The 27583-nt window shown below is 34.8% G+C and overlaps 1 protein-coding gene across 5 annotated transcripts in view; it reads left to right on the top strand.

The window, feature by feature from the left end:
- The window catches only part of CLOCK (clock circadian regulator), a 121904-nt gene extending 94655 nt beyond the window's left edge, over positions 1-27249 (top strand). For 3 of the 5 annotated variants that reach the window (XM_069105259.1, XM_069105258.1, XM_069105262.1), the window contains 8 exons: positions 2785-2926; positions 3834-3934; positions 4280-4369; positions 8328-8486; positions 10363-10572; positions 11008-11213; positions 14355-14640; positions 19269-27249. In XM_069105259.1, the coding sequence (XP_068961360.1) occupies positions 2785-2926; positions 3834-3934; positions 4280-4369; positions 8328-8486; positions 10363-10572; positions 11008-11213; positions 14355-14640; positions 19269-19445 (1371 nt within the window). In that variant the 3' untranslated portion in view covers positions 19446-27249. The remainder of the gene's footprint in view (positions 1-2784; positions 2927-3833; positions 3935-4279; positions 4370-8327; positions 8487-10362; positions 10573-11007; positions 11214-14354; positions 14641-19268) is intronic. The other 2 variants (XM_069105260.1, XM_069105261.1) reach the window with 2 other exon arrangements.
- Positions 27250-27583: the final 334 nt, after the last annotated feature.

Raw genomic sequence — 27583 nt, 5'->3', positions numbered from 1 at the left:
GATTAAGTGACTTGGCTCAGCATTTAGTGAGTGATCTTAGATTTCCATAGATGTTTAAGGCAGAAGGTATCTATTCTCTCATTTTAGAGAAAAGAAAAACAAGTTCCTTATAAAAAATATGCATACTGAAGCAAAGTAAATTCTCTTGTTAGTTGTATGCAAAAGTATAAATGTCTCATTCTGCACCTTAAATCTGTTGTGTCTCAGTCAGATGGTAGAGAGTATGTTTCATCATGGTCCTCTGGAATCTCAGATAGTCAAGATATTATTGATTGATATAGTATTGGTCATAATTCTTACAGCTTTCAAAGTTGTTTGTCTTTACAATGTTGTTACTGTATAAATTGTTTTCCTTCATTATTTCATCATTTCATCCATCAGTTTATAAAAGTCTTCAGAATTATTCATTTTTATAACATTAATATTATAGTATAAATTATTCTTCTAGTGGGGCAGCTAGGTGGCACAGTGAATAGAGCACTGGCCCTGGAGTCAGGAGGACCTGAGTTCAAATCCAGCCTCAGATGCTTCTCAGACACTTAACATTAACCGTGTGACCTTGGGCAAGTCACTTAACCCCAATAGCCCTGCCTTCTCCTCTCCCCCCAAAAAAGCAAAAAAAGAATGCTTTTTTTAGAAAATTGTTCTTCTAGTTTTGCTTACTACATGGTATAAATTCATTTATGTTTTTTGTCTTTAAAATGATCTGTTTCCTGATTTCTTACAGCACAATAGTATTCCCTTAATTTATAACCACAACTTAATAAGCCATTTCTGAATTAATCTCTTTAGTTCCCAGTTTTTTGCCACCATAAAAAATGCTGACTGTGTAGGACCTTTCCTTTTTTTTGGAGGGGGGAAAGTAGGGCAATTGGGGTTAAGTGACTTGCCCAAGGTCACACGATGAGTTTTTTGTGTTAAGTGTCTGAGGCTGGATTTGAACTCAGGTCCTCCTAACTCCAAGGCTGGTGCTCTATTCACTGTGCCACCTAGCCACCCCCCTCTCCCTCTTTAAAAAAAAAATCTTGTATATAGCCCTAGCAGTGTTATGTTTTAATCAATGAATGTACACTGTTTAGTAACTTTGTTTACAATTCCAAATTGCTTTTCAGAAGTTTTGTACCTAGTCACAGGTCCACCAGCAGTACATCAATGTAACTGTTTACCTCCAGCCCCTCCAACATTTATAGTCTTTCTTTTTCATCATCTTTTTTAAAAGAGAAAAAGAAAACTGTAGACTAATATCCCTAATGAATATTGATGGAAAATTTTTAAATAAAATATTAGCAAAGAAGCTAAAGAACAGATCTCAATGATTATGTACTATGATCAGTTTGGATTTGTAACAGGAATGCAGAGTTGGTTTAATATTAGGAAATTATAATTTTAATTAACCATATTAATAACAAAATCAGTTAAGAATTTATGATTATATCAATAGATTCAGAAAAAGCTTTTGACAAAATACAATGCTAATTTCTGTTAAAATACTAGGGAAACATAAGAATATATGAACCTTTCCTTAAAATAATAAATAGCATAATTTAAGATCAAGAGCTAACAATATACGTAATAGAAATAAGCAAAAATACTTTCCAATAAAATCAGGAATGAACAAAGATGTCCATTGTTACCCCCTTCTCTTTGACATAGTACTTAGAAATGCTGGCTTTAGCAGTGAGACAAGAAAATAAAATTATGGGGGAAAAGTATAGGTAAAGAAAAAGCAAAATTTTCACTTTTTTTTAGGTGATATGATGGTATACTTAAAAAACCCCATAATCGTTGACTAAAAATTAACTGAAACAATAAGTGACTTAAGCAGATTTTCAGGATATAAAATAAGTCCACATAGATAATTAGCATGTCTGTATGGTGCCAGTAAAATCTAGCAGGAAGAGACAGAAATTTCACTTAAAATAATTATAGAAGTAAAAGAAAATAGAATAAATAGAGAATATATTAAATACTTAGGAGTCTGCCTGTCAAGATAACTGAAAAAAGGAATAACTGACACAGACTTCAGGGAAGATTGGACAGCAGTATGGAAAGGCTTAAATTTAGACCAACATTGCTTCAAATTTTATGCCATGGAAAGCTTCAGTTGGATTGGTGACCTAAATTAGAAAAATGTGGAAAAAATTATCTATCAGATTGATGGATAAAATAAAAGTTCATTACCAAACAAGAGACAGATAAGATCTCAGAAGGTAAAATAGAAAATTCTGATGCCAGAAGATTAAAAAGTTCCTATAGAAACAAATCCAATACAGCTAAGAGTAAAAGGAAAACAATGAACTGTGAAATGTCTTTGCAACAAGTTTCTTTGATAAAAGTTTCATTTCCAAGATATGTAAGAAACTGATCAAATTTCTGAGAGCTATTCCCCAATTGATAAATGGTCTAGGATATGAACTGTTAGTTCTCAAGGTAAGAAACCCAGACTATCCACAACCATATGAAAAAATGCTCCAAAATGTTGCTAATTAGAGAAGTGCAGATGAAAGCAATTCTGAGATTCTACTTCATACCCACAATATTTATCTTCTGTTAAACTACTGATTTTTGGATTAACCTCTCTATGGTGTATAAAATAGTAATAATGTGTTGGTCCCCTGCCTATATGTGAGAGCTAATGTTTTGAATTCTTTGGAGAAGGGTCTGCTTTGCTGAGTGAAAAAGTAACAGAATTTTAAAAATATGTATTTCAGAATGAATTGTGTTTGTCTCTGAAACAAATTACAATAGAGTGTTTATTTTGAAAATTTTTTTATGTCTCTTTAGAGCCAAGACTCTGGATCTGATAATCGTATTAACACTGTTAGTCTCAAAGAAGCATTAGAAAGATTTGATCACAGCCCAACTCCTTCTGCTTCATCCAGGAGTTCAAGGAAGTCATCTCATACTGCAGTGTCAGATCCTTCCTGTAAGTACTGCAGAAGAAAAGCAGGTCCCTTCTTCAAATAATGTTAACATTTTTTCTTCTCGTCTCATTTTTCACAATAGTATATTTGTAAAGCTGTCTTCATTTTAAAAGATTGTGGTGTGAAGATGTTGTATGGATTTGAAGAGTTATGTAGAGCTTAAAATTTGGGTTTTGTTTTTTTTTTTGGAGGGGGAAGGGTAGGGCAATTGGAGTTAAGTGATTTGCCCAAGGTCACATGGCTAGTTTTTGTGTTAAGTGTCTGAGGTCAGATTTGAATTCAGGTCCTCCTGACTCCAGGGCCAGTGCTCTATTTTCTGTATCACCTAGTTGCCCCTTAAAATTTGGTTTTTAATCGGTTGTCTCTAATAATTAAATCATTGTTGTTCATTCATGTCCAATTCTTTGTGACCCCATTAGGGATTCTCTTGGCATAGATACTGGAGTGGTTTGCCATTTCCTTCCTTAACCGATGAGGAAACTCTGGCAAACAGGGTTAAAGTGACTTGTCCAGGTTCACACAACTTAGCAAGTGTCTGAAGCTAGATTTGAACTTAGGTATTCCTGACTCAAGGCCCAGTGCTCTATCCATTGTGCTATCTAACTGCCTTAATTAAAATAGGAAAAAAATGCCTCAATTTTTTAACTCAATTTTATAGGTTTCATCCAATATGCAGACTTGTTTTCATAATGAAGGTTTTTTCCTTCTTAGAGTATTTCATATGTTGCTTAAAAAGGATAGAAATGATAGGGGGGAAAAGCATTCTGAATTATTATACTTAAATTTAAGTAACCTAAAATTAATTTGTATTAAAACTTTTTTTCACTGAAAGATATTTTGAGATGAATGTTTGAAAATTTTTATAAAGTAAATTCTAATGAAATTTTATTTTTTTGCTTTTTAACCCAGCAACACCAACAAAGATTCCAACAGATAATAGTACTCCTCCCAGACAGCATTTACCTGGACATGAAAAAATAACTCAAAGAAGGTCATCGTTTAGTAGTCAGGTAAAGTTTTATAGTGAATAATTTTCTTATAAACATTCACACAGATAAATATTGAGAAGATCCATGATATTCATTCACTATTCTTTCAAGAAATAAAGATAGAGCTATTAACATCTCATTTACCTGGAGACTTAATGTTTTGTGAAATATTTTCCATTAAAAATATTAAAATTATTTTTAAGTAAAAAGTATAGATTATCTTTATTGTGAGAAAACAGTTTAAAGCTGAAAGTTCTTAATATCTAAGTTTAGGTAGCTTTCATTTTAAAGGAATGTTTATTTCAGGTGGAAGTGTTTATGTAAAAAAATAACCCCAAACCAATATTGTGTTGTTTTTTTTCCTAGTCCCTAAATTCTCAATCTGTTGGTCAGTCTTTAACACAGCCAATGATGTCTCAAGCTACAACCTTACAAATTCAACAAGGAATGTCACAGGTATGAAAATGATTTTTGGTTTTGTTTGATTATTTTAAATGAATTGTATTCAGTCTAATAATTATACTTTGAGATTTAAAGTTTATTTATATGCATAGTTGAGATGGAAAAAATATAGTCCTTTTTTCTTCTTCTAGTGTAGAAAAGGCAGTTGAATAACTTGCCTTAAAAAAATATTACACATTGCCTTACACATAGTAAATGTTCATTATGTAACTGAATGAATGGTCCTCATTTACAGTTTTATATTTACCATCTCTGATATAGCTTGAATTTTCAAGACATTCTGAAGATTTGAAAGACAAAACTCCAGTTGTTTTTTACATCTGTTTAGATACATGACGGACCATGAGTAATCAATAGGCAATCTGCTTAACATGTAAAAGAAATTATAATTTGCATTCACATTTTTGGAAAGGAGAGAGAAGTATATACTGGAGTTGTTAACAGAACTAGTATAGTTAACCTTTAATTTCTCAGTGGATAGAGGGCTGAGTTTGGAGTCTGGAAGATCTGAGTTCAAATACATATGGCCTCAGACAACCATGGGCAAGTCATTTAATTTCTTTCTGCCTTAATTTCCTCATCTGTAAAATGGAGATAATAGGACCTGCCTCCTAGAGTTGTTGTGAGGATAAAATTAAATAGTAATTGTAAAGTGTTTTTACAAATTTTAAAGAGCTGTCCAAATGCTAGTTTTTATTATTCTCTGCCAGTTTGTAATCCAGTAATTTTTGGATTATCTAGTCCCTTGCTACTTCTCCATCTGCTTTTGATCTGTTGCACTTCTACTGAATGGTGTTAACTCCAGAAGGAAAGACATCTGACATTCAAGCTTCATTATTTTAAGTACCAGTTGAACCAGTGATCTTTAATATTTAGAATACAATGCTAATGAAGCCAGAGTCACTGGCTGTGTATCTACTAAACCCACATAGCTCCATGTTTTTCCCTAGATTAAAACTCTATAGGCATGAAAGTTCTAGCTTCATCTTCAACTTGAGAGCACTTGGTCAGAGGGGGCACTGAATGTGATGGGGATATTGTAGGAGTTGTTTCTCACTCACTCTACCTTGCTCTTGAGCTTTTATCTGATTCTGTGATTTCATTGTGGGGCCTTAGGCCTTTAGCTAGAAAGTTGATTCCAAGAGTCAGTATTGCCTTAGATAGCATAATTTTTAGGTCTAGTTTTTTTTTCTAAGCAAGTCATTTGAATTTTAGAGCTATATACATATGATCCAATCATTTGATTTTTTTTCTGTCAGAATTATATTGGCAAAGAAAAACTCAGAATCCTTACTGATTGAAAAGTTACGTTTAATAATTAAGAGAATATGCTTTAGAACAAAATTTAAAGAAATAACAGATTGGTACATTCTGACTATAAATTAATCATTAAGTCTTTCTAACTTCAACTCACTTCTTAGAACCAGAGATCATTCTATGCAGAGTTTGCTTAGAGTGTTTTTTCTTTATGGCTATACTTCAACTCTTAAGTAAAAATGTGCTACTTTGTCTTGTTGCCCTTCTAGCCCCTGCTTCTGGGCATTCAGAAAAATTCTGCAGGTAGATTTTTATCAAGTTTATGTGGTATGTGAAAAGAGCACTGGTTCTGGAGTCAGGGATCCTCAGTTCAGATCTCACCTTTCCCGTTCTCACTGCCAGTGTGATTCCTTGACCCTCACACTCATCTTCTGTAAAATGAAGAACCTTCACTGTGTGGGTCTGTGGTCCCTCTAGATTTATGATCCTACCCCAGTAGAGCTCTGTGCTGCTGATGAACCCTAGGACACCTTTCCATGACTACATTCTCTTTCCTTTCATATAGACAGCATTTAGATTTTTGGCAGTCCTCTTCTAGGTGATGCTAATTCCCAAGAGGGACATATTATTTGACTTGTACATTAATAGTTTCTTAGAGAATCTTATAATTCTTAAAACAACAAGAGCTACCATGAAAAAACCCTCCAAAACTGGATCCAAAGCATTATTGAGTATTATCAGGTTCCTGGAAAGTTTTCTGGCCCTCTTTATTATATCTCTGTCAGATATTCTCTGATTTGGAAGTTTTGTTTCATAGTCAAAATGTTGTGATTTTTTTTTCCTTTAAAATGTATCAGTTTCTTTATTGTATTAAGATTACATATACAAGCATAAAATGTACATAATTCATTAGTATGAGCTAAAATATCCAGTGAATATATTGATTATACTATAAATTTTTGATACTATTGAGTCATTTAAAAAATTCAGTTATAATTTTTTTCAACACCAGGTTCATAAAGTACTCATTCTAAGGGTTTAACATAATTCTTGCAGATTTCTTTAAGCATTTAATATTTTTCAGAGCATTTTTAGAGCACTTAACATATATATTCATTAACTCTTTTAAAAATGTTTTTTTTAAAAAAGGGAGGGGGTTACTTGTGTGTAAAATGTCCTATTATTTTTATCATGGGAATAAGGAATGGGACTGGACATGTGCTAAGGTGACCTGCTGCTGAGGGGTTTGTGGAAAGAGGGGTGGTGAGCGCAGGAGATCCTAAAAACTCCTAAGTGGGATGACCCAGATTAAAATATAATTGGCTGATGTTAAAAAACAAATAGAAGTACAGTTCAGCATAGATAATGTTAATTTGTGGCTTTCTAAGTCAATATGCTGTCTACAGGGTTCTGTTTCTCTTTGAGTTTAAAGTTGTTGGTGTAGGAACTCCTGCTGAGGACACACACTTCTTCTACAAATACCCTCTTTCTCTGTAACTTAGAGCACTGAAAGAGTTAAGTGACTTGCCCAGGGTCACATGACCACCACTGTGTGTCAGAGGTGACCTACTTGAGGCTTGAGAGGACTCACTCTGGTTTTTGTGACGTTAAGACCAGTTCTTTATCCACTGTCCCATGATGCTTCTCATTTCTGCTCTATGTAGAGACAGTAAAAGTTGTATGATTTATCAAAAACCTTACCTGTAAGCAATGATTAAAATGCATCATTTTGGCACCTTTTTTTCTTTTACTTCTTGGTGTTGCCATTTTTTAATTTATATTTAAGTGAAATCACTTAGGTTATAAAAGCATAATTTTTATAAATAGGCAAACTGCTTTATTCTTTTATAAAAAAACATTTATCCATCAGATTTTATACAACCCATTGATTCTCTAAATTTTTCTTTTAAAAAGGAAGAAGGTAATTTTTTACAAGGAAGATCTAGTCCATTGCCTTTCTATTAAAGATTTTTGTGCCTCTAGTGTTATAAGGTATCCCCACTTTTAGGTACAGTGTGTTCCTTGGGACAAAATCTTAAAAAGCACGTATGTGTTTCTTGCCTTTATGGATACTGTTGCCTTCATCTGATTGGCTCTCAATAAGAAGGCAATGAAGAAGCCGGACAAAGTGGGAGGAAACAAAGTGACAATGTTTCCTTTAAGTAATATCAAAAAAAAGAAAAACAGAAAAATTAGAAATGGCAATAAATAGGAACTGCCTCCCTTCATAATGTTATGTCAGAATGAATGTATCTTGTTGCATGGTTATATTTTTATTATTATTGGAAGGTTTTACAGTTCCTTAGATGTTCCTTATTAACATTACTCATCTGAAAGCAGTCTTAGTGGTAACAGTGACTCAGCACAATATAGCAGTTTATCGAATTAAGTTTTGATTCCTATGCTGCCATGACTCTAAATGGTAAATATGCTTTGTTTGTGCCAAGAAGAAATGAAAGAATTATGTAAAACATTTGCAGACCTTCAAGTACTACATAAATATGAGTTAGTATTAGTATTATATTTTAACAACTAAATAGGGAATTTTTAAAAGTATATTTTATGTGACACGAGTAGTTATGCTTTCAGCTAACAGCTGGTTTTCACTGATATAAGTGATAGGGACAATTTACTTATTCTATAATCATAGGAATTAAGTTGTTCTGAAATATCTGATTTGTTTATGGTGCTTCAGCCCATGTTTCAGTTTTCAGCTCAGTTGGGAGCCATGCAGCACCTAAAAGATCAGCTGGAGCAACGGACCCGGATGATAGAGGCAAATATTCACCGACAACAAGAAGAACTCAGAAAAATCCAAGAACAATTACAAATGGTCCATGGTCAAGGGCTACAAGTAAGTTACAGTTAAGTTTGACTGCCAGCATTTGTGAATCTTTTCATTCAGTTGCGTGCGTTCACGTGTATGTATGTGTGTGTGTGTGTGTGTGTGTTTGTGTGTGTGTATTAGAAAAAGAGACACTCTTGGCATAAATAGACTTACTGACCATGAAGTGGAAGTAAAATACTTTTTTTTCTAAGGTGAATTCAATCATCAATCATGTAATAAGCAGTTATTAAGAGTCTACTTATATGCTAGGCACTGGGGATATAAGGACAAAAAAATGAACAGTTCTGCTCTTCTATCAGAGAAGATAACATATATATACACCTAAGAATAAATTTTTGTTGTTTGGTCATTTCAGTTGTGTCTGACTCTTCCTGACCCATTTGGGGTTTTCTTGACAAGGATACTGGAGTGGTTACCCATTTCTAGCTAATTTTGCAGATGAGAAACTGAGTCAAACAGGGTTAAGTGATTTGCTCAGAGTTCCACATTTAGTAAGTGCCTGAGGCCAGATTTCAGTTCATGAAGATGAGTCTTCCTGACTCCAGTTGGGTACTCTATCCACTGTGCCACCTAGCTGCCTGAGAATAAATACCAGATAAAGAGAGAGGGCAAACACTAATGGTTGGGGCTATCATAAAAAGTGCATTGTTTCTAGAATTCAGTATGTTAGCCCTGTCCCAGATTAATATTTTGGATTAACCTGAAGAATCTGCCAGTTAGGTCTTCTAAATTTAAGTCAGTGTTAAAAACATTTTAACAAATCAGACCCATCAGCAAATCCCTGGGGTGTTCCATTGGAAAGACCTCCCTCTTGGTCAGATCTTCTTAACCTTTTTTGTGTCATCAATCCCTTGGGAAGTCTGGTGAAGTCTATGGATCCCTTCTTAGAATGTTTTTAAATGCATAAGAATAAAATACATAAATTTACAGAGGAAAGCTAAGGTTAGTGAAAATAAAGATGTGATTTTATTTCCCATGTAAGTGCATGAACTCCTTGGAATCTATCCATAGATCTCTTAGGGAGGTCTGTGGATACCAGCTTAAGAGTTGATTTTAATCAATCCATTATCATTCTTTGGGTCTGTTCATTCAGCCAAATTTCAGATTTACCTTTCTGTATTGCTCATATCTCTCCCTCTTCAGCGTGTTGTTATTCCCATTTTACAGATGAAACAGCTGAGGCTCAGAGAAGTTCAGTGACATGCTTTATACACAAGACTTATAGAAAGTTTCATAATTGGAATCCAACCCCAGACCTCCTGAATTCAAGTTCAGAACTTTTCCAACTATATTATGGCTGCCTACCTCTACTCTCCTTCAGATATATTTTGGATTCATTTTGAAGTTCCAAGCAGCTAGTTTAGAAAGTGGCATTTGAACATACCCCTTAAGCCTATAATTAATTAATAAGTAACATTGAAACATAAATGGTGGTAATTTTTTTCTTCTGAAGACTATAAAATTAGTTTTGCTTTAAAAAAATCCAATTTAAGAGTTAGGTTTTGGCAGACAATGGAAATAAGATTCTTGAAATGACACTTAGCCTTTTTGGATTTTTTTTGGCAACATTCTTCCCTCCACTCTCTCCCATTCTTAAATGTTATATTTTACGTATATCTGTATTTATGAATTCACTTATGTGTATGTATGAATTAAAATTGTTTTGTTGCTTTTTTTATGTCCTTTGGGGCTATTTTTTTAGTATTTGAAAACACCGAAATATTGTAAAATTACCTGATAAAATTTTAAAAGTCACTTTATGAAACAGAATCTTGGCATAACATTTTGAATATTCAAAACTGTTCTCATCATTGAATTAGTCTGAGTTGTTGTTTAGGTTAAAAAAAAAAAAACCACAACTTATTTTAGAATATTTTTAAAGATGTTTTTACAGCAGTCATCCCCTGGATTGAATTTTGGTTCTGTTCAACTTTCTTCTGGAAATTCATCAAATATGCAGCAACTTGCACCTATAAACATGCAAAGTCAGGTTGTTCAAACTAATCAGATTCAAGGTGGAATAAATACTGGACATATTGGTTCTTCTCAGCACATGATGCAGCAACAGCCTTTACAAAATCCAGCAACTCAGGTAAACTATAAAGTGCTTTCAAGCTGTGATGGTCATTAAATGATTGAACTTATAAAATTTCTGAATTAAAATAAAAACTTGTTTTAAAAAGTTATATTCTCATGAAATTAAGAAGTCCAGTGGATAATGTAGACTAGTGATTTTTAAATAACTTTATGCAAAATTATTTTAGTAGCAAAATGTATCAGATATTCAAAGCCCAATTTGTGATATGCAAAATATTAGCCTTGAGCCATTTCAAACAAGTAGGTAAATACACTAACTGCCGTTAGTTTTTGTTTTGTATGTCATTCTTCAAAAGTACATTTATAGTCATTGCTTCCTATCACTCTAAGTTTTAGTAAGAAACTCCCACTGGCAAAAATAAATAAATGGTATTATCCTTGGAATACATTAAATCTTTTTAAGTAGTCTATAAAATATTATCTCTCCTAGCAAACTCAACCAAACATGCTCAGCGGGCACAATCAACAAACCTCTCTTTCCAATCAGACTCAAAGCACGCTGACTGCTCCACTGTACAACACTATGGTAATTTCTCAGCCAACTACAGGAAATGTGGTCCAGATTCCATCTAGCATACCACAAAACAATAACCAGAATGCTGCAGTAACCACTTTCACCCAGGACAGACAGATAAGGTAACTTTTATATAATTAATTTTATATTTCCATTCATAGAGTTTAACTCATCATTAAATCAAAGTGTAACTAATTTAATGAAAACTAGATAACTATGTTGGTATAGTAAGAGTTATTTATTTTAAAGCTGAGAATGAATTTAGAGAAATAATAATTGTATTGCCAAATATTGGATCTAAACTGCAGTGTATTGTTATTCCAGTTTTAACTTTGTAACTATCAGGTATTGAGTAATCATAACACTAAAAATTTATCCCCTCCCTGGTGTTTTGGAGTACCCTGGAATTTTTACATAAAATGTGTTATAAGGAGTAATTAATTATAACTACCAATATAATTCAGTTACATTTTGGATTAAATGAGTTTTTAAGGACTGTCCTTGGAACCCAACTGATAATTTATGAGATTACATTGTTATACTATAATATTGTTTCTTTTAGAAGATATATTTTGAATTGCAAATAATTACAAATAAACTGATAAACACAGCCTGTTCATAAGATTGGAATTACCTATTTTAAATTACAAAACCATACTGTACTTTTTAGAAAGTCTTTTAAAAATATATTTTACTAAATATATATATACACGTTAAAGTTTATATTAATAATGTCTTGCCGAGGCATGAAAGATCCTGAATTTTTGAAAGCTGTTTCAGAGGAGCTCAGGTTTTGGCTGATCCTGCCAAGCTCAAAAGGCTTTTAATATGTGGCCAGTTTGTTGTCTAGACAAGTTCAAAGCTAGCTAAATTCAGAGAGGTATATCCTCAGGCTGCTGCCAGGTAATTAACATTGTGGCCATCAACTTGGTGGAAGGGTTGTGGTCAACTTCAATTAAGGGAGCACCCACCATGATGAAATCACATACTTTTGAAGTAATATTCTAATATAATGCTTAGTAGAATACTAAAATGATGGTAGAACTATATACTTTATAGCCTACACTATCACTTTATTATATTAGTAGTCTCTATTTATAGGACTATAATGCTAGTATATTATATACTCACATTGGCAGTATAATGCCTGTACTTTAGTACAGTGCCCTGTTCATGTTGTAGTTGAATATTCTATTGTTTTCTACAAAATATATTAGGTTTCTTTCAAACTCTTACAGCTAACTAACAGCCAAGCAGCATTGATGATGGGCTCCAGAGAACAGGAGGAAGGGTCTGTTTTAAAATCTATGAAAAAAATATAGTTTTAAAAATTGGACTTAAATTTGGACAGGTTCAATACTATGTAGTAAATATTTGAAAATAATCTCTGTCCACAGAGTAACAAACAAAAATAAACTGAAGAATTAATTTTGAGGATTGAGATGATACTTATCATGAACTATAGCAAAGCAATTTATACCTGTACTTATATTATTTTACTTGTATTAATTTCTTGAGAAATGGCTTATTTTCTTGTCCTGTTTTTTTGTCTTGCTGTTGAATAAGCGGTTTCTTTACTGTGACTGGTTTCTTTGTGTTTTTAATAATCTTTTTACTCTGAAGGGTAAAAGATTCAAGATTTTGTAGGTTTGAAGTAAAAAAAATATATATATATATATATATTTTTTTTTAAGCAATTGGGGTTAAGTAACTTGCTCAAGGTTACACGGCCAGTTATCACTGGGTGTGGTGCTAAGTATCTGAGCCCAGATTTGATCCCCAGGTTATCCCGACACTGGAGCTGGTGCTCTTACTCACTGTGCTACCTGGCCGCCTGTAATATACTTGTTTTAAAAATATGAAAAAGTCAGATTGTAAAAAAGTGACCAACATTTTGGGCAGCTAGGTAGTGCAGTTCATAGAATGCCAGTCTTAGAGATAAGATGACTCCTCTTCCTGAATTTAAATCTGGCCTCAAACATTTCCTAGATGTGTGACCCTGGACAAGTCACTTAACCCTATTTCCTCAGTTTCCTCATCTATAAAATGAACTGGAGAAGGAAATGGCAAGCCACTCCAGTACCTTTGCAAAGTCAAACAAACCGAAATGGGGTCATGAAGAGTTGGACTGGGCTGAAACAATACAACACCTAACATTAATGTTTTTGTTTATTTATTTGTTTATAATGTATGTATGTGTATATATGTCACATATACACACTCAAATATATACACACATATATTCAAAACAATAACCAAAATGTAATGTCTAATTACAATATGTTATACATGAGACTTTTTAAGTAAGTTTCAAATATTATAATTTCTTTATATAGTCTTGTTGAAAAGTAATTTTCTTTCAAAGAAGGCAAATAGGAATCTTTTTCCCAAAAGGAAAAATATAATTAAAAAAAGAATTTGAATTATAATCAGAATTATGCTGAGTAGACAAAAATATAAATCAAGATTGTATTGATAGAATGTTTGGCAGCCCTGTACAGTGGCAGGAGTACAGGGCTTGGGAGTTGAGAGAGACTTGGGTAGAAGTACTGCTTATGACACCAACTGTGACCCTGGACAAGTCACTCCACTTGTCTAGGCCTCTGTTTCATAATCATAAAATTAGAATAATATCCACAGTACCTGCCTCCTAGAGTTCTCCAAAAACTTTAATGCACTACATAAATATCAGTTATTATTATTAAACTGTTATGTTTCTAAAACCCTAGCATTATGCCCGAATACCTTTGTAAAAAAGATCTTCTATTTCCTTTGCTCTGATAAATTCCAACTTGCTCATGGTTGACAATGAACCAGATACTATACAAATCTGAACTCAGGCTACCAAAAGGAAAGCGCATTTGTGTTTTTGTTCTTTATTTGTATGTATTTGTGTTGTGAGAGACAGTGTGGCTCAGTGGGAAGAGTGCTGGCTTGGAGTCAGAAAAGCCTGGGCTCAGACCCTGCCTTTGGTGTGTGACCACAGACTGGGCCCAGAACGTCTGAGAGCCTCATCCGGCTCTCTGAGGCTTTTCTGTTATGTTAGATGTGAGTTACTGTCTAGGTCGCACCAAGGAAAGCATAGGTCCTTTATGTTTGGTTGGTTGTATGTTAATTTTAGGCTGAAGTTTTAAAATGTGGATTTTTGTGTCCAAAATAGAAAAGAAGTGCATCCAAACCAAATAAATATCTCTGTTCAATAAACTGTTATTTATAAAAGTATGTGCCTAGTTTGACCCTGGGCTTTTTCTTTCCTTTTGCAGATTTTCTCAAGGTCAGCAACTAGTGACCAAATTAGTTACTGCTCCTGTAGCCTGTGGAGCAGTTATGGTACCGAGTACTATGTTTATGGGTCAGGTGGTAACTGCCTATCCCACTTTTGCCACACAACAGCAGCAGCCACAGACATTATCAATAACACAGCAGCAGCAGCAGCAACAGCAGCAGCAGCAGCAGCAACAACAACAGAACCAGCAGGAACAGCAGCTAACAACCATTCAGCAGTCATCTCAGGCTCAGCTGACTCAGCCATCACAACAATTCTTACAGGTCATTCCTTCTATGTAGAATTTTTCCCAATACTCATTTAATTTTAGGTAATAGATTATTGTTGGTAAACAGAATTAACTTTTTTTTTTTTTGGCAAATAAACAAGCTGGACCTTGAAAGGGATTTAGTATATAACTTTTTTACTTTCCAAAAACAGTCTTGGCTCTTGTTTGCCTTAAGGCACAGTGAGACTATTACCATTTGTCTTAGTGGCCCTTTTTCTCCCATTAAAGGACTCTTGCTAATTGCAAAATACTTAAATACAGGGTGACCCAAATCTTAGTTCAGTAGCTCAAATGATACTAAGACTTTTGGGACAGCCTGTATATCTTTCGTCAAAGATAGAGATGTACAAAGATATGTAAATACTGCGTGTGGTGTGTGTGGGTGTGTGTGGGTGGGTGGGTGTATACCCACACACATTGTCTTGGGGTCTTTCATACTATATGATGACTTTTTACCTTATAAACATACTTTTCTTGCATTCATAATTTTTTGCCATTCTTCATATGAACAGATAATGCTACTGACTCACTCAAAGAGTCCTTTGAGTTTTTCTAGTAATAGTGATGGTTTTGTATGAATACACATTCTAACTCTAATTTTCCTTTTGAGCAAGGACTCTCTGATTGGTAAGATAGCTGTCCAGAATCTGTGGTCCTGGAATGAACAAAGCCAACTGGCACATTCAGAAATAAAAATCACAGCACTGGCGGTATTAGCATGGTACTTTCAGCTAAGACAAGCAGGGGTATCTATATAAGGTGGAATATCCATTTGTTGTTGATTCATTCTGTCATGTCCAACTCTTCCTGGCCCCATGGACCCTTCTAACAAAGTCTTTCCAAGCTCATATTTATTGTTTCCATGATGCTCTCTATCCATCTCATCTTCTGCTGTCCCCTTTGCCTTTTGCCTTCAGCCTTTCCCAACATCATGGTCTTTTCCAGTGATACCTGTCTTCTCTTTACGTGGCCAGAGTATTCAGCTTCAGCTTCTGTATTTGACCATTCAGTGAATTGTCTGAGTTAATTTCTTGTTTAAGGGACTCTCAAAAGTCTTCTCCAGCATCACAATTCAAAAGCAACAGTGCTCAGCTTTCCTTATAATCTGACTCTCACAGCCATACATTGCTACTGGAAAAGCCATAGCTTTAACCTTATGGACCTTTGTCAGCAAAGTGATGTTCGTGGCTTTTTTGTATGCGGTCCAGATTTGCCATAGCTTTCCTTCTGAGGAACAAATGTCTTTTAGTTTCATGGCTGTAGTTGCTGTCAGCATTGAACCTAAAAATATAAAATCTGATACTGTTTCCATTTCTTCTCCCTCTATTTGCCAAGAAATGATGGAACCAGTTGCAAAGATATTAGGTTTTTTTTTTAATCTCACTTCAGGTTTTATACTTCCTCTTTCAGCCTCATCAAGAGGCTTCTTAACTCTTCTTCAGTTTCTGACATCAGAATGGTATCTTTCTTTTTTCCTGCTTTTTGGAGGGCAATTGGGGTTAAGTAACTTGCCCAAGGTCACATGGTGTGTGTGGGGGTGTGTGTGTGTGTGTGTGTGTGTGTGTGTGTGTGTGAAGTGTCTGAGGCCGGATCAGAACTCAGGTCCTTCTGAGGACGGCACTCAACTCACTGCATCACCCCTCAAAGTGGTATCTTCTGCATATCCAAGATTGTTGATGTTTCTCCTGGCAACTTTAATTCCAGCTTTTGATTCATCCAGTCTAGTATTTTACATGGTGTACTCTGCATATAAGTAAATAAATAAGTGACAGTATTCAGCTTTGTCATACTCTTTTCCCAATCTTACACCAATCATTTGTTCCACATTCAGTTTTAATTGTTGCTTCTTGACCTGCATACAAGTTCAAGTTCCTCAGGAGCCAAGTAAGGTGATCTGGTACTCCCATCTCTTTGAGGACTTGCTATATTTTATTCTGATCCATTCAATCAAAAGCTTTAATGTAGTTAGTGAAACAGATGTAGATATTTTTCTGAAACTCCCTTGCTTTCTCCATGATCCAGCAAATGTTGGCAATTTGATCTCTTGTTCCTCTGTTTCTTTTAAAACCAGCCTGCTTTTCTGGTAATTCTTGGTTCACATATTACTGAAGTCTAGCTTGTAGTGTCTCAAGCATAACTTTGCTGGCATGTGAAATGGATGCAGATGTTTAATAATTTGAACAGTCTTTGGTATTGATCTTCTTTAGGATTGGGATGTAAAGTAATCTTTTCTAATCTAGTGGCCACTGTTGAATTTTCCAGATCTGCTGGCATATTGGAGCCTTTAACAAGCACTTTAACAGAAGGATTTTAAACGGCTTAGCTTCATTGTTAGCAATGCTTCCTAAGGCACACTTGACTTTATTCTCTAGGATGTCTATCTCTAAATCAGTAACCACACCATCATGGCTATCAGTGGTGTTAAGATCTTTGTTTTATAATTCTCTATATTCTTACCATTTCTTCTATTTCTGTTAAAGCTCTACCATTTTTGTCTTTTATCATGCCCATTTTTGCATGAAACATTCCCTTGGTATCTCTAATTTTTTTGAAGGGATCTTTTCTCTTTCTCATTCTATTGTTTTCCTTTATTTCTTTGCGTTGCTCTTAAATTTAAGGTCTCCTTGCTAGTCTCTGGAATTCTGTATTCAGTTGAGTATATCTTTCCCTTCCTCCTTTCCCTTTTGCTTTCCTTCTGTCCTCAGCTGTTTGTAAAGCCTCATCAGACCATCATTTTGCTTTCTTACTCTTCTTTTTCTTTGGAATATTTTTTGTTACTGCCTCCTGTACAATATTTTGAACCTCTGTCTATAGTTCTTCAGGCACTCTACCAGATTTAATCCCTTAAATCTGTTCATTACTTCATACTCATAAGGGATGTTATTTAAGTCATGCAAATATGGCCTGGTGATTTTCCCTACTTCCTTCATTTTTTTCTGAATAAGAAGTTCATGATCTTAGCCACAGGCAGCTCCAGGTTTGCTTCTAACTGACTGTATAGAGCTTCTCCCTTTTGGAATTGCAAAGTATATAATCAGTTTGATTTCTGTATTGACTGTCTGGTGATATCCACATGTAGAGTTGCCTTTTGGGTTGTTGAAAAAAAGAGTATTTGCTATGATCTGCACGTTATTTTGACAAAACTGTTAGCCTCTGCCCTGCTTCATTTTGTGCTCCAAAGCCAAACTCCCCTGTTATTCCACTTGTCTTTTGGTTTCCTGCTTTAGTATTCCAATCCCCATGATGATGATAACATCAGTTTGGTGTTATTTCTAGAAGATGTTGTAGGTCTTCATAGAACTGCACAACTTTGTGCTCTTGGGCATCAGTGGTTGGCACATGGACTTGTATTACTGTGACATTGAACAGTTTGCCTTGGATTTGAAAAGATATTCTTTCATCTTTGAGATTATACTGCAGTACTGCTTTTCTCATCCTTTTATTGACTATATGAGGGCTACTCCATTTCTTCTAAGGGATTCTTGTTCATAATAGTATATATAATCACCCAAATCAAATTCACCCATTTCCATCTATTTGAGTTCATTGACATCTAAGATATTGTTTAATTCTTCCTATTTCCTGTTTGACCACATCTAGCTTGCCTTGGTTCATAGATCTTACTCTTCAGATTCCTATGCAATATTTATCTTCACAGCACTGAACTTTCCTTTCATCACTAGATACACATCCATGCCCAGATAATAATTACAACCATTACAGTACTACCTAAATTTTATTTTTAAAGCATGTTCATAGTGTACTTATTTCTCATAAAATAGGACAATTTAAAGATAGACTCAAGGAAAAGGGATTTTTATGTATTCAGCCTGATACCAGAAATATCAGGAAATTTCTCCATCATTTTAACTTTCAGATTGATGAAGAACTGAATCTCATGTTGTACTTGGGGGAACAGGCCTTGTTGTTTTTCTCAGCACATATATGGTTAAAAAGTTAGCAAAGATGATGTAGGTATTAATCTGAACAAGTTTAATGTAGGTAGGAAAAGGACTGGCTTCAGAGACAGAACATGGGTTCATAGAAAAGTTTTCCCACTTAGCACTGGCGTGATCTGAGGCTACTCCTTTCTCCTATCTGAGCCTATTTGATAATCCATAAAATCATGTGGTTGAGCCATATTTCTCTAAAGTCTTTTCCAACTTTAGATTTTATGGTCCTTATGGAAAGTGAACTTGAGCCAGATGTGGTAGTTGGAAAAATATGCCAATATTGTCTCTTCTTCAGTGCTACTTTGCTAAAAACCTCTTCCATCCTGCTAGACAGATATGGCCATGCTGCCAGTAATTCCTGTGGCTGGGGGAATTGCTTGACCATGGATGTTCGGTACTGAAGTCAAGCTAACATGAATCAGGCATTCACAATAAATCTCACACCACTGTGCAAGAGGTCACTAGGTTGCCTCAGGAGAAGCAGCATCAGCTTAGAACTCCCAGGCTGACAAGTACTGGTAGCAGTCTGGGGGTCGCTGCTGTACCTTCTGCCTGGGTAAGATAGGGAAAACTTCTTTAAGGAAGAAAAAAATAGGTGCACTTGAGCAAATCTCTGTTCCCTGGATAAAGGAGCAGGGGCTTAATAATTTTATATATCATTTGTTTTCAGACTTCCAGGCTGCTTCATGGAAATCCTTCAGCTCAACTTATCCTCTCTGCTGCTTTTCCACTACAACAGGGCACTTTGACTCAGGCCCATCACCAGCAGCATCAGTCTCAGCAACAGCAGCTTACCCGGCATAGAACTGATGGTTTGACTGATCCTTCCAAAGTTCAACCACAGTAGCACATTCACCCCTTTTCTGACATTGAAGGGGAGAGAATGGCTATTTCATAAAGAGTTGCACTGATGACCCATTGATGGTAGGAAAAGTTTAGACTATTTAAGATGCAGTATTGGAAGTCTGTCGGGAGTGCTCTGTGGAAGTACACATTAAGTACTAGCCAGCAGGAAGATGATCATAGGGATGTGGCCAATTCTGACAGTGTTTTAGTTGCCCAGAAATTTTTTTTAGTAAGAAAAGAGCATTATGCCAAATGTTAATTTGCCCAGTGGAGCCCAATCTCAAGTGAACCAGAAGGGCACTAACAATGTTCATTTTTAGTAGTTCTGTACATTTTATCAAATGTCACAGTGGACATACGGTTGCCACATCAGTGGTTTGAATTTTGCTTAAAAAAAGAAATGCCATGAAGACAGTCCAGAAGACTTTGTCCTTTGTCAGGTGATTATGGGACAGTAAATATTTTCAGAATGTTGTGTGGAATCAAAATCTCTGTTGTACAGATGCTGTAAAATATTGTGTATATGTCTGGATAAAAAGAGAGCGCGCAAAATATTTTATATGCTGCATGGAAGCATACTCTCTTCTTTGTAGGTTTGGATACATTTCCTTAAATTCTTGTACTACATTCAGACTAATACATCCCCTTTTATCCCCTTTTGTTTACAACACGATACATCGTTCTTTTCACTCTTTTCTGGGGCACAAGTCTATTTGTATTTTACCTGTGATGTCACAGTTTGTTCAATGAGGTATGATGTGCTGCTGGGAGTGGATTTTTTTTCAGGTTAAATTATTGATGCGATTGTTGGAACTGATGATCGTGCAACAGGGTTTTCAGGATGTTCAGAAATATCCCTTGTTTCATAATTATTCAATTATGTTTGAAAATAGGATTTGCACTGTTTTATGTATGTAGATGGTTGGGAATTTTACTCCCTGGAGTGATCACATCTTTTGATATAGTTCATAGTTGGAAATATTTATGTAAAAGTTTAAAAAAATAATTTCAAGAATATTTCAGCTATAGGAGTAATTTGCACAAAATGTATTTACATTTTAGGCACTTTTTAACTTTCTCTGTGGTGGGAACTGTAACTTGTTAAAATGTGTTGGAAATCTTTTTATTGTCTTTTACAACTTCAATGTTTCTTTTAGTCAGAAATGATTCAGGGTTGTTTAAAAAAAAAGCCCCATAGTGCCTTGATTTTGATTCAGGTGATAATGCTGACCATTGTTTGAACTATGTTGTCTTGATTCTGTAGCAATATTACAGTTTTGAAGTCTTAGTAGAGTTTTAACAAAATTAGAGTGTTGACTAATATTGATATTTTTCTCCCAGGGAAGACTACTTTATTTCAACTGGAGATCATGCATAATTTGAAAAAAAGTGACACCTCTTTGTTTTCATAGTCATTAATATTATCCAGGAATTCAGAGCTTTCTTAAATGTAGGCTTAGCTGTGTTCAGGTCAAAATATTTATTTAAGAAGTGAGTTGTAAATTGACTTGATATTCATATAGATTAATGGAAAAAATTAATTGGAGGCAAGATTTGAATTGGATACTCAAAAATGAAAATAATGTGTTCAGCATGGTTTCTAACATGAAGTAAGACTTAAAGCATTCATGTTACAAAGATAATAAAAAAATTCCAACAGAAAAGATATACTTTAAAAAATGCTCTATAGAAGAGCTTTTTTTATGGTACTTGTAATTAAGTCCACATCTACAGAGAAAAAAAAAATAATGCAAATGAATTCTTATTAGGATATTTGAAATTACCCCCCCCCCGAAGGTTTAACACAGCAGTATTGGTAAATAGTTTTTATTTTTTCATGAAAATAACTGAACATGGAATGCTAGATAACTTAAGATTCAAATTGAACCCTAAGGCTTTTTACGATCCACTGTGGCTGAAACATTGTTATTTTCTTAAGGGTTATACTTTTTAGCTTTTCGTTGACTTGCATCCAACCAGCAATTAGTACTTAAAACCACAATGGAAATGGAAAATAGAAATGAAAAATAACCAAAGAAAGGTAGGACCTGTCTCTGTAAAAAGGAGCAGGACCAGATACCAATATTTAACATATCAAGAATCCCTTTTCAAGCTGTGTAATCTTTCAGAAGAGATTTGTCATTCCCATGAATGAAAGAAAACTAATTTTCACCCTGGTGTCTGTATCTGAATATAACTGGTTTAGAATGTTCAAAATGAGATATTATTTCTCCCTCACCTAAGACTGCCTTGTTAAAATTGTTATACCATTCCACATACATGTATCTGAAATCAGGCTTTATCTCTTAAGAGTTCTGTGCTGATAAAGTTGAGATAAATACATAGACTTATTTAAGGCACATCTGGTAACTCTAAGCAAGCACCTAACATTAAGGGAAAAACACGGTGACCTCTGAGTCCTCCAAACTCAGGTTGATATAACCAAAGTGAAGCAGAAGGTTCCATTCTTAGCCAAGGAGTTAGTAAATCAGTAAATCTAAGTACTGTATTTACTCGTTCTCCCTGTTACCCTACCTTAAATAGTTCCCATCCAATACATATGTTGAATAGAAAATCAAAAGAAATTATTTCAATGCATAATTCCCACTCCCCTCCTCCAAACTTTCTCTTGCTTTGAAATAGCAGCCACTGAAATGAAATACTTTGCCAATTTCCATTGACCAGAGTGGTGTAGGAAAGCTAGTCTCTATTCAGCTGCCACTTATTCTCCGCCCACCCCCTTATTTATGTCTCTCACTCTCCTACCTATCTCCCTTGGTCTAGGACAAGGTGGGTATACAAGGTTTCAAAGTACTTTCAACTTCATGGAGGGCTTAGTTCTTAAACTCAGTCTGTCCCTTAAAAGGAAAGATTGCAAATTAAAATGCTACCATTTAGAAAATCCTTTCTTCCACCAAATCCTCCCTCTCAAACATATCTGTAAGAAGCTTTTGACACTAAGCAGCACTTTTAAAGAACAAGAGAAAATGAAGGGAAAATGTTAGGAGCTCTAGCTTTTTTGTGCATTAGCACATGGGGAGAGAATTTCAGAGACTAACCAACATTGTGGAAAGTGGTGTCCCACTGGAACCCAAAGGCTCATTCTCCTGTTTTAGAGACAAAAATCTGAAGGGGAAAATGAGATTATGTAGTTAGAAGCATGATGATTCAGGATTGATCCTATGTACCACCTTATCTGATGTCTTTGTAAATATGATATGTACAAGAATGTACTAGTAGTAATAGGAAACCAAGGCAATCTACTGGTTTCAGATAGAGAAACTTGGAGCAGAATGTATTTAAAATGATATTTGGCTCTCTTGTATGGTATTGTAGGCATTGCCTTAAAAGGAATCTGTTATCCTATGAGCTACTGAATTAGCTATACTCTAAGGGCTCTGTGATTCAGAGATCTTAAAAACAAAAAGCCTTAGGGAAGAGCACTTAAAATGTTATTATTTTCCCTGCTAATTACTTATGGAGAAAGATTCCATGTAACTGGAAAATTATTCAAGACATTTAGATCACTTATGCCATATTTAGGTAAACTTTTTTTTTAAAGAATAGAAAGCATATAGCATTCTACCTGAAACCCATTTTCTATCTCCTTTTTTTTGTCCTACACTTTCATTAGTGACTTTGAATGTATGGGTAAGCATATTTTGTCTGTGTCAAACTCATTCAAATATATAGCCTCTCCAATGTCTATGACCCTGCTTATCAGTCCCATGGGAGTAATAATGTTGGAAGGTACAAACACTGGATACTAACATTGCTGAAGTGAGTCTGACGAGGAAGCTAGAGCACTAGAATAAGAATTGTGGAAAAGAAATTGCACAAAGGCACGTATCCATTTTAAGGGAGAGATGAAGATGTGCATTTTTTTGGTTTGTTTGAATTGGGTAAGAACTTTCTGAAATGAGCTCCTAAAGTCATTGCAAAAGAAAAGAAATATAAATATTTTTATAGTATATTTAATATATATATTTGTATATAACTGTAAAAGTATAGTAGGAGCCCTTCACATGCCTTCCATTTTAATCTAGTTTACTTTTGCCATAGCGCTTAGTGTTTCCCATCTGTATAGGTAATGTGCCTACTGTCAGCTTACCAAAAGATAGTATTGCTGCTTTCTGGGACAGGTGAGAACCAATTTCTCATGCCTGGGGATCCTTTTACATGTGGAATAATGACAAACCCTTTAAAAACTCAAGTCTAGTACCGTCTGAAAACATCATCTGGATATATCATGAGCACTTTATTGCAATTACTCACTTTGACAGTTTATCATTACAGATGTTATTCCCAAAGGGCCCCCACATCAACATTTGAATAATAAAGTGAAGCATTTCTGGTCTAAGCATTTAGACCCAGTGAACCTTAGGTTTATGGGAGTGATTTTAAAGTGTCAAAAACCACTTGGCTGTTTTTGTTTTTTAAATGTCGAAGGAATTGTTTGTAGGTGAATAGTTCCATTTAGAGATTTTCTTAAACCTGTCTTGCCTTTTGTGTGGCCACCAAAAAAAAAAGACCAATGAGCCTGTTTAGTTTTCAGAGGTCTAGAAAAATTTTCTTCTGAGTAGGAGTATATAGACCTGTTGTTCAATGAATTGGTAGTAGCAAATCTTAGAATATAATAGTTTTAAGAAGCAAACCAAATTGTTTTGAATGTTTTAAATGTTGTGTCCTACAGTGTTGGCAGGCCATTTTAGTGTCTCATTTGAATTGTTCTTAAAAACAGTTCTGTACTAGAAAACCTGGGGAAATGGCTGCTTTGGACAAGATTGAGAAAAATCTGTCATTCAATCTCATGTTAATTGTCTCCTTTGGAAAAAGGAGACCACTGAAATGTATTGAGATGGTTATTAATGCAGGATGTTAGAAACTGAATATTGACTAATTCAGAAGAAATGAATCAAACTTGGACATTAAAATAACTTAAAACAGCTTGTACACAAGAATTTTGGAAGTTTCTTCATGTCCTAACTTAACACTACATTCCTTATTTTTCTTAAATAAAATAGTAATTTAAAGGTTCTGTGATGTTTTCAGTGCTTTATGCTTTGCTAATTGCCTGGGTTTCCCCAGCCTGATGCTTCTTAGTGAAACAAAATATTATTTATACAGAAAATATTACATAAGAAACCCTTACCCACCAGCAAACACTGAGAGGTGCTGCACTGAGACAATCAAAATAGTATTTATAAATAATTTAGAAAATGGTTTTAAAGGAATAATTGCTTTGATGAAAGCACTTATGTGACTTATTAAAAGACTAAAAGTATTTATTTTAAAATAAATCTGAGTGTTCAATTTCCTATTAAAATGATTTCTGTATCATGTTTTGTTTGCTTTTGGATTGGCATAATGAATCTCTTTCATTTTGGGCCCCTGCCATTTATCACTTTCATGGGCATCTGTGGCTGTCCTTATGTAGGTCAGCTGTGAAGGAACTATAATCCTTCATGTAAAATATAGCAAAAACATCTCATTGCCCTACTGCTCTTAACTGGTTTTGAAAAAATCAAAATAAAGGTAACTCCTTCAAAAAACTTTATTTCACTTGTTGCCTTTTCTATTCTGTAGGGTTTATTTGTTCAAGGTTTTAGTTTTTTATAAAAGTATAAAAGGCACTTTATTTGTAATTCCAGCCTAAGGGTGTACAGAACCTATGGCACATTTTGCCCACTAGTCTGTCTACTTTTTGAACTCTGGAGAAAATGACTTTTAATGGTTCTGTTATCACTGCTTTATCCCACGAGGGAAAGCAGAAGTGGTGCAATCTCTTCTGCATAATAAAATTATCAAATGCCTTTGTATATTAATGTTGGTCAGTCCTCCTGAACATCCCCTACCCCATCTCCCATTTTCTATCTCCATTCATAGCATGGTCTGATGAAGTGGTATTTGGACAATTGAAGGAGGGTAGGGAGGATTTCAGGTTTCAAGTGGTTGTAGGATTTATAGTTTGGGCATATCAGAGGAGTCTCTTGAGTTTTGGATGTCAAAATAAGGCACACTGACTTTTGGTAATGTAAAAAAAACTGTCTTTGCCTTGATGGGTTAAAGTTGACTATGTCATAAACACACTTTTAAATTTTCTAGGCAAACAAACTGTGACATCACTTGAAGGGTGACATTGTTTGAATGTTCTCTGTCTGTGCTGTGTTGAGACTACTGGTGCAGGTTCATTGCTGGCAATGTTTGCACCCAAATACCTGGCACTATAGAGTTCTTATAGGAGAAGCTCTGTAAGTGTTTTCTCTTGAAATCCTTGTCCCCACCCAGTGGTGTTACTGTATTAAGTAACTAGACAATCATTTTTAAAACAAAATTGTTAGAAAATATCTTATTTTTTCCCCACAGATGCCAACCAAAAGAGGTATAATTTAGACTATTGCTAGATCTTCAAATGTATTTTACTGTGGTATATATTTGAAATGGGCCTCAGCAGCAAGGAAATTAATTCCATGTTCACTTTATATAAAAATTAAAACCCAAAGATAAATTAAGCCGATGCTGTTCTGGATACAAAATTAAGACAAACATGGTTTATCTCTGTAAATTTAATTGTTAACATCTGCTGGTAATTGGAACAAGAATAAGAATTTTCTGGAGTTCTGTGTAGTTCTTAGTGTCTCTGTCCTATTATCCCTGTTCCCCTTACTTGATTCTTCATCTGAATTAGATAAAAATATGCCTCAGTTTTACAGGGGTTAATCACTAGATTAAATAGACAAAATTTTACTCTCAAAGGGGACTGCTGAATCTTTGGTCTAAAACATTTAAATAAATGAGTCATTTTTTTTTTTTGGTATTGCTACTTAATGTGTTCTGCCAAAATCCTACATTGCACTTAAGTATGAGGGCTAAAGAATGCTATCAGTGGTGCCGTTAGGATCTCTGTAGTTGCAGAGCCTATATGTAGCATCATTCTATTTAAGTCAAATGCATACTCTGAAGAGTACCCTATTGTCTCAGCTACTAAATTAAATGTACACGGGGCACATGCCATTTTAATTTTGTCCCATGAAATTTTGTCAATTTAGTGTTGCCTTTTGTGTTTTAGTATTACAGCTGGTTATGCCTGTTTTCTGGCAACACTACTATACATAACTGTTTGAAAAGGTAAGTTCCTTGCTTACTGTTTTTTGTTATATGGCCAAAAAAGCCCTATAGTCTACACTATTGTTTTGCCAAGTTATCCTTAGGAATTTGTGTAAAGCTTTAAAAACAAATGTGTACTACTAACAATGCATTTTCCCTTAGAATACTGTACTCAGAACTTTAGCAAAAGAGCCAAACAGTAGCATGTATTTTTCTCTTGATGTTAAAAAACAAAACAAAAAACCCTAACAACCTTTTGTTTCTTTTGTTCAATTTGGAAAATAAAAACAGTACCTCAATGCTAATGTTTTTTAATGTCACCTATATTTGATATAAATTACTGTTATCTAGCACAGAACTAGAAAATTAAATATTTTCAGAATTATTGACAGTGACCTCTCCCTTTATTTATATTCATCTAGCCTAGATGAATTGCGTGTGTGCTTTATTACTTTATCCTTATTAAACAGACTACTAGGTGTAGTGTTAACGGTGGTAGGAGAGTTATGGAAAGTTAGAATACCACAGCTTTGTGTTAATATTAAAATTTCTAGGGGCAGCCAGGTAGCACAGCAAGTAAGAGCACCGGCTCCAGTGTTGAGAAGACCTGGAGATGGAATCCCGGGCTCAGACACTTAGCACCCACCCAGAAACACTTGGCCATGTAACCTTGAGCAAGTTACTTAACCCCAATTGCTTAGGGGCAGCCAGGTGGCTCAGCGAGTAAGAGCACAGGCTCCAGTGTTGGGATGACCTGGATCAAATCCGGGCTCAGATACTCAGCACCACACCCAGAAATAACTGGCTGTGTAACCTTGAGCAAGTTACTTAACCCCGATTACTAAAAAATAAATAAATGAATAAATATTAAAATTTCTATAGGCCGGTGTTGTGAGCAGGAAGAAGGCTAGCTGTGGTCACTATGTAATCAGTCTTCCCTTCCCTAGGAGATGTCTCAGCTCAGAGCTAGTAATTATAGGCACCTTGCCTAATAAGCATCCCTTAAGCAATAGTTATACACAGAAAACCCAC

This window comes from Petaurus breviceps, unplaced genomic scaffold (assembly GCF_028583685.1).
Source record: "Petaurus breviceps papuanus isolate PSGF00001 unplaced genomic scaffold, PetGlider_PUasm1.0 76, whole genome shotgun sequence".
Taxonomy (NCBI): Eukaryota; Metazoa; Chordata; class Mammalia; order Diprotodontia; family Petauridae; genus Petaurus; species Petaurus breviceps.
This window is presented reverse-complemented; position numbering and strand designations above follow the sequence as displayed.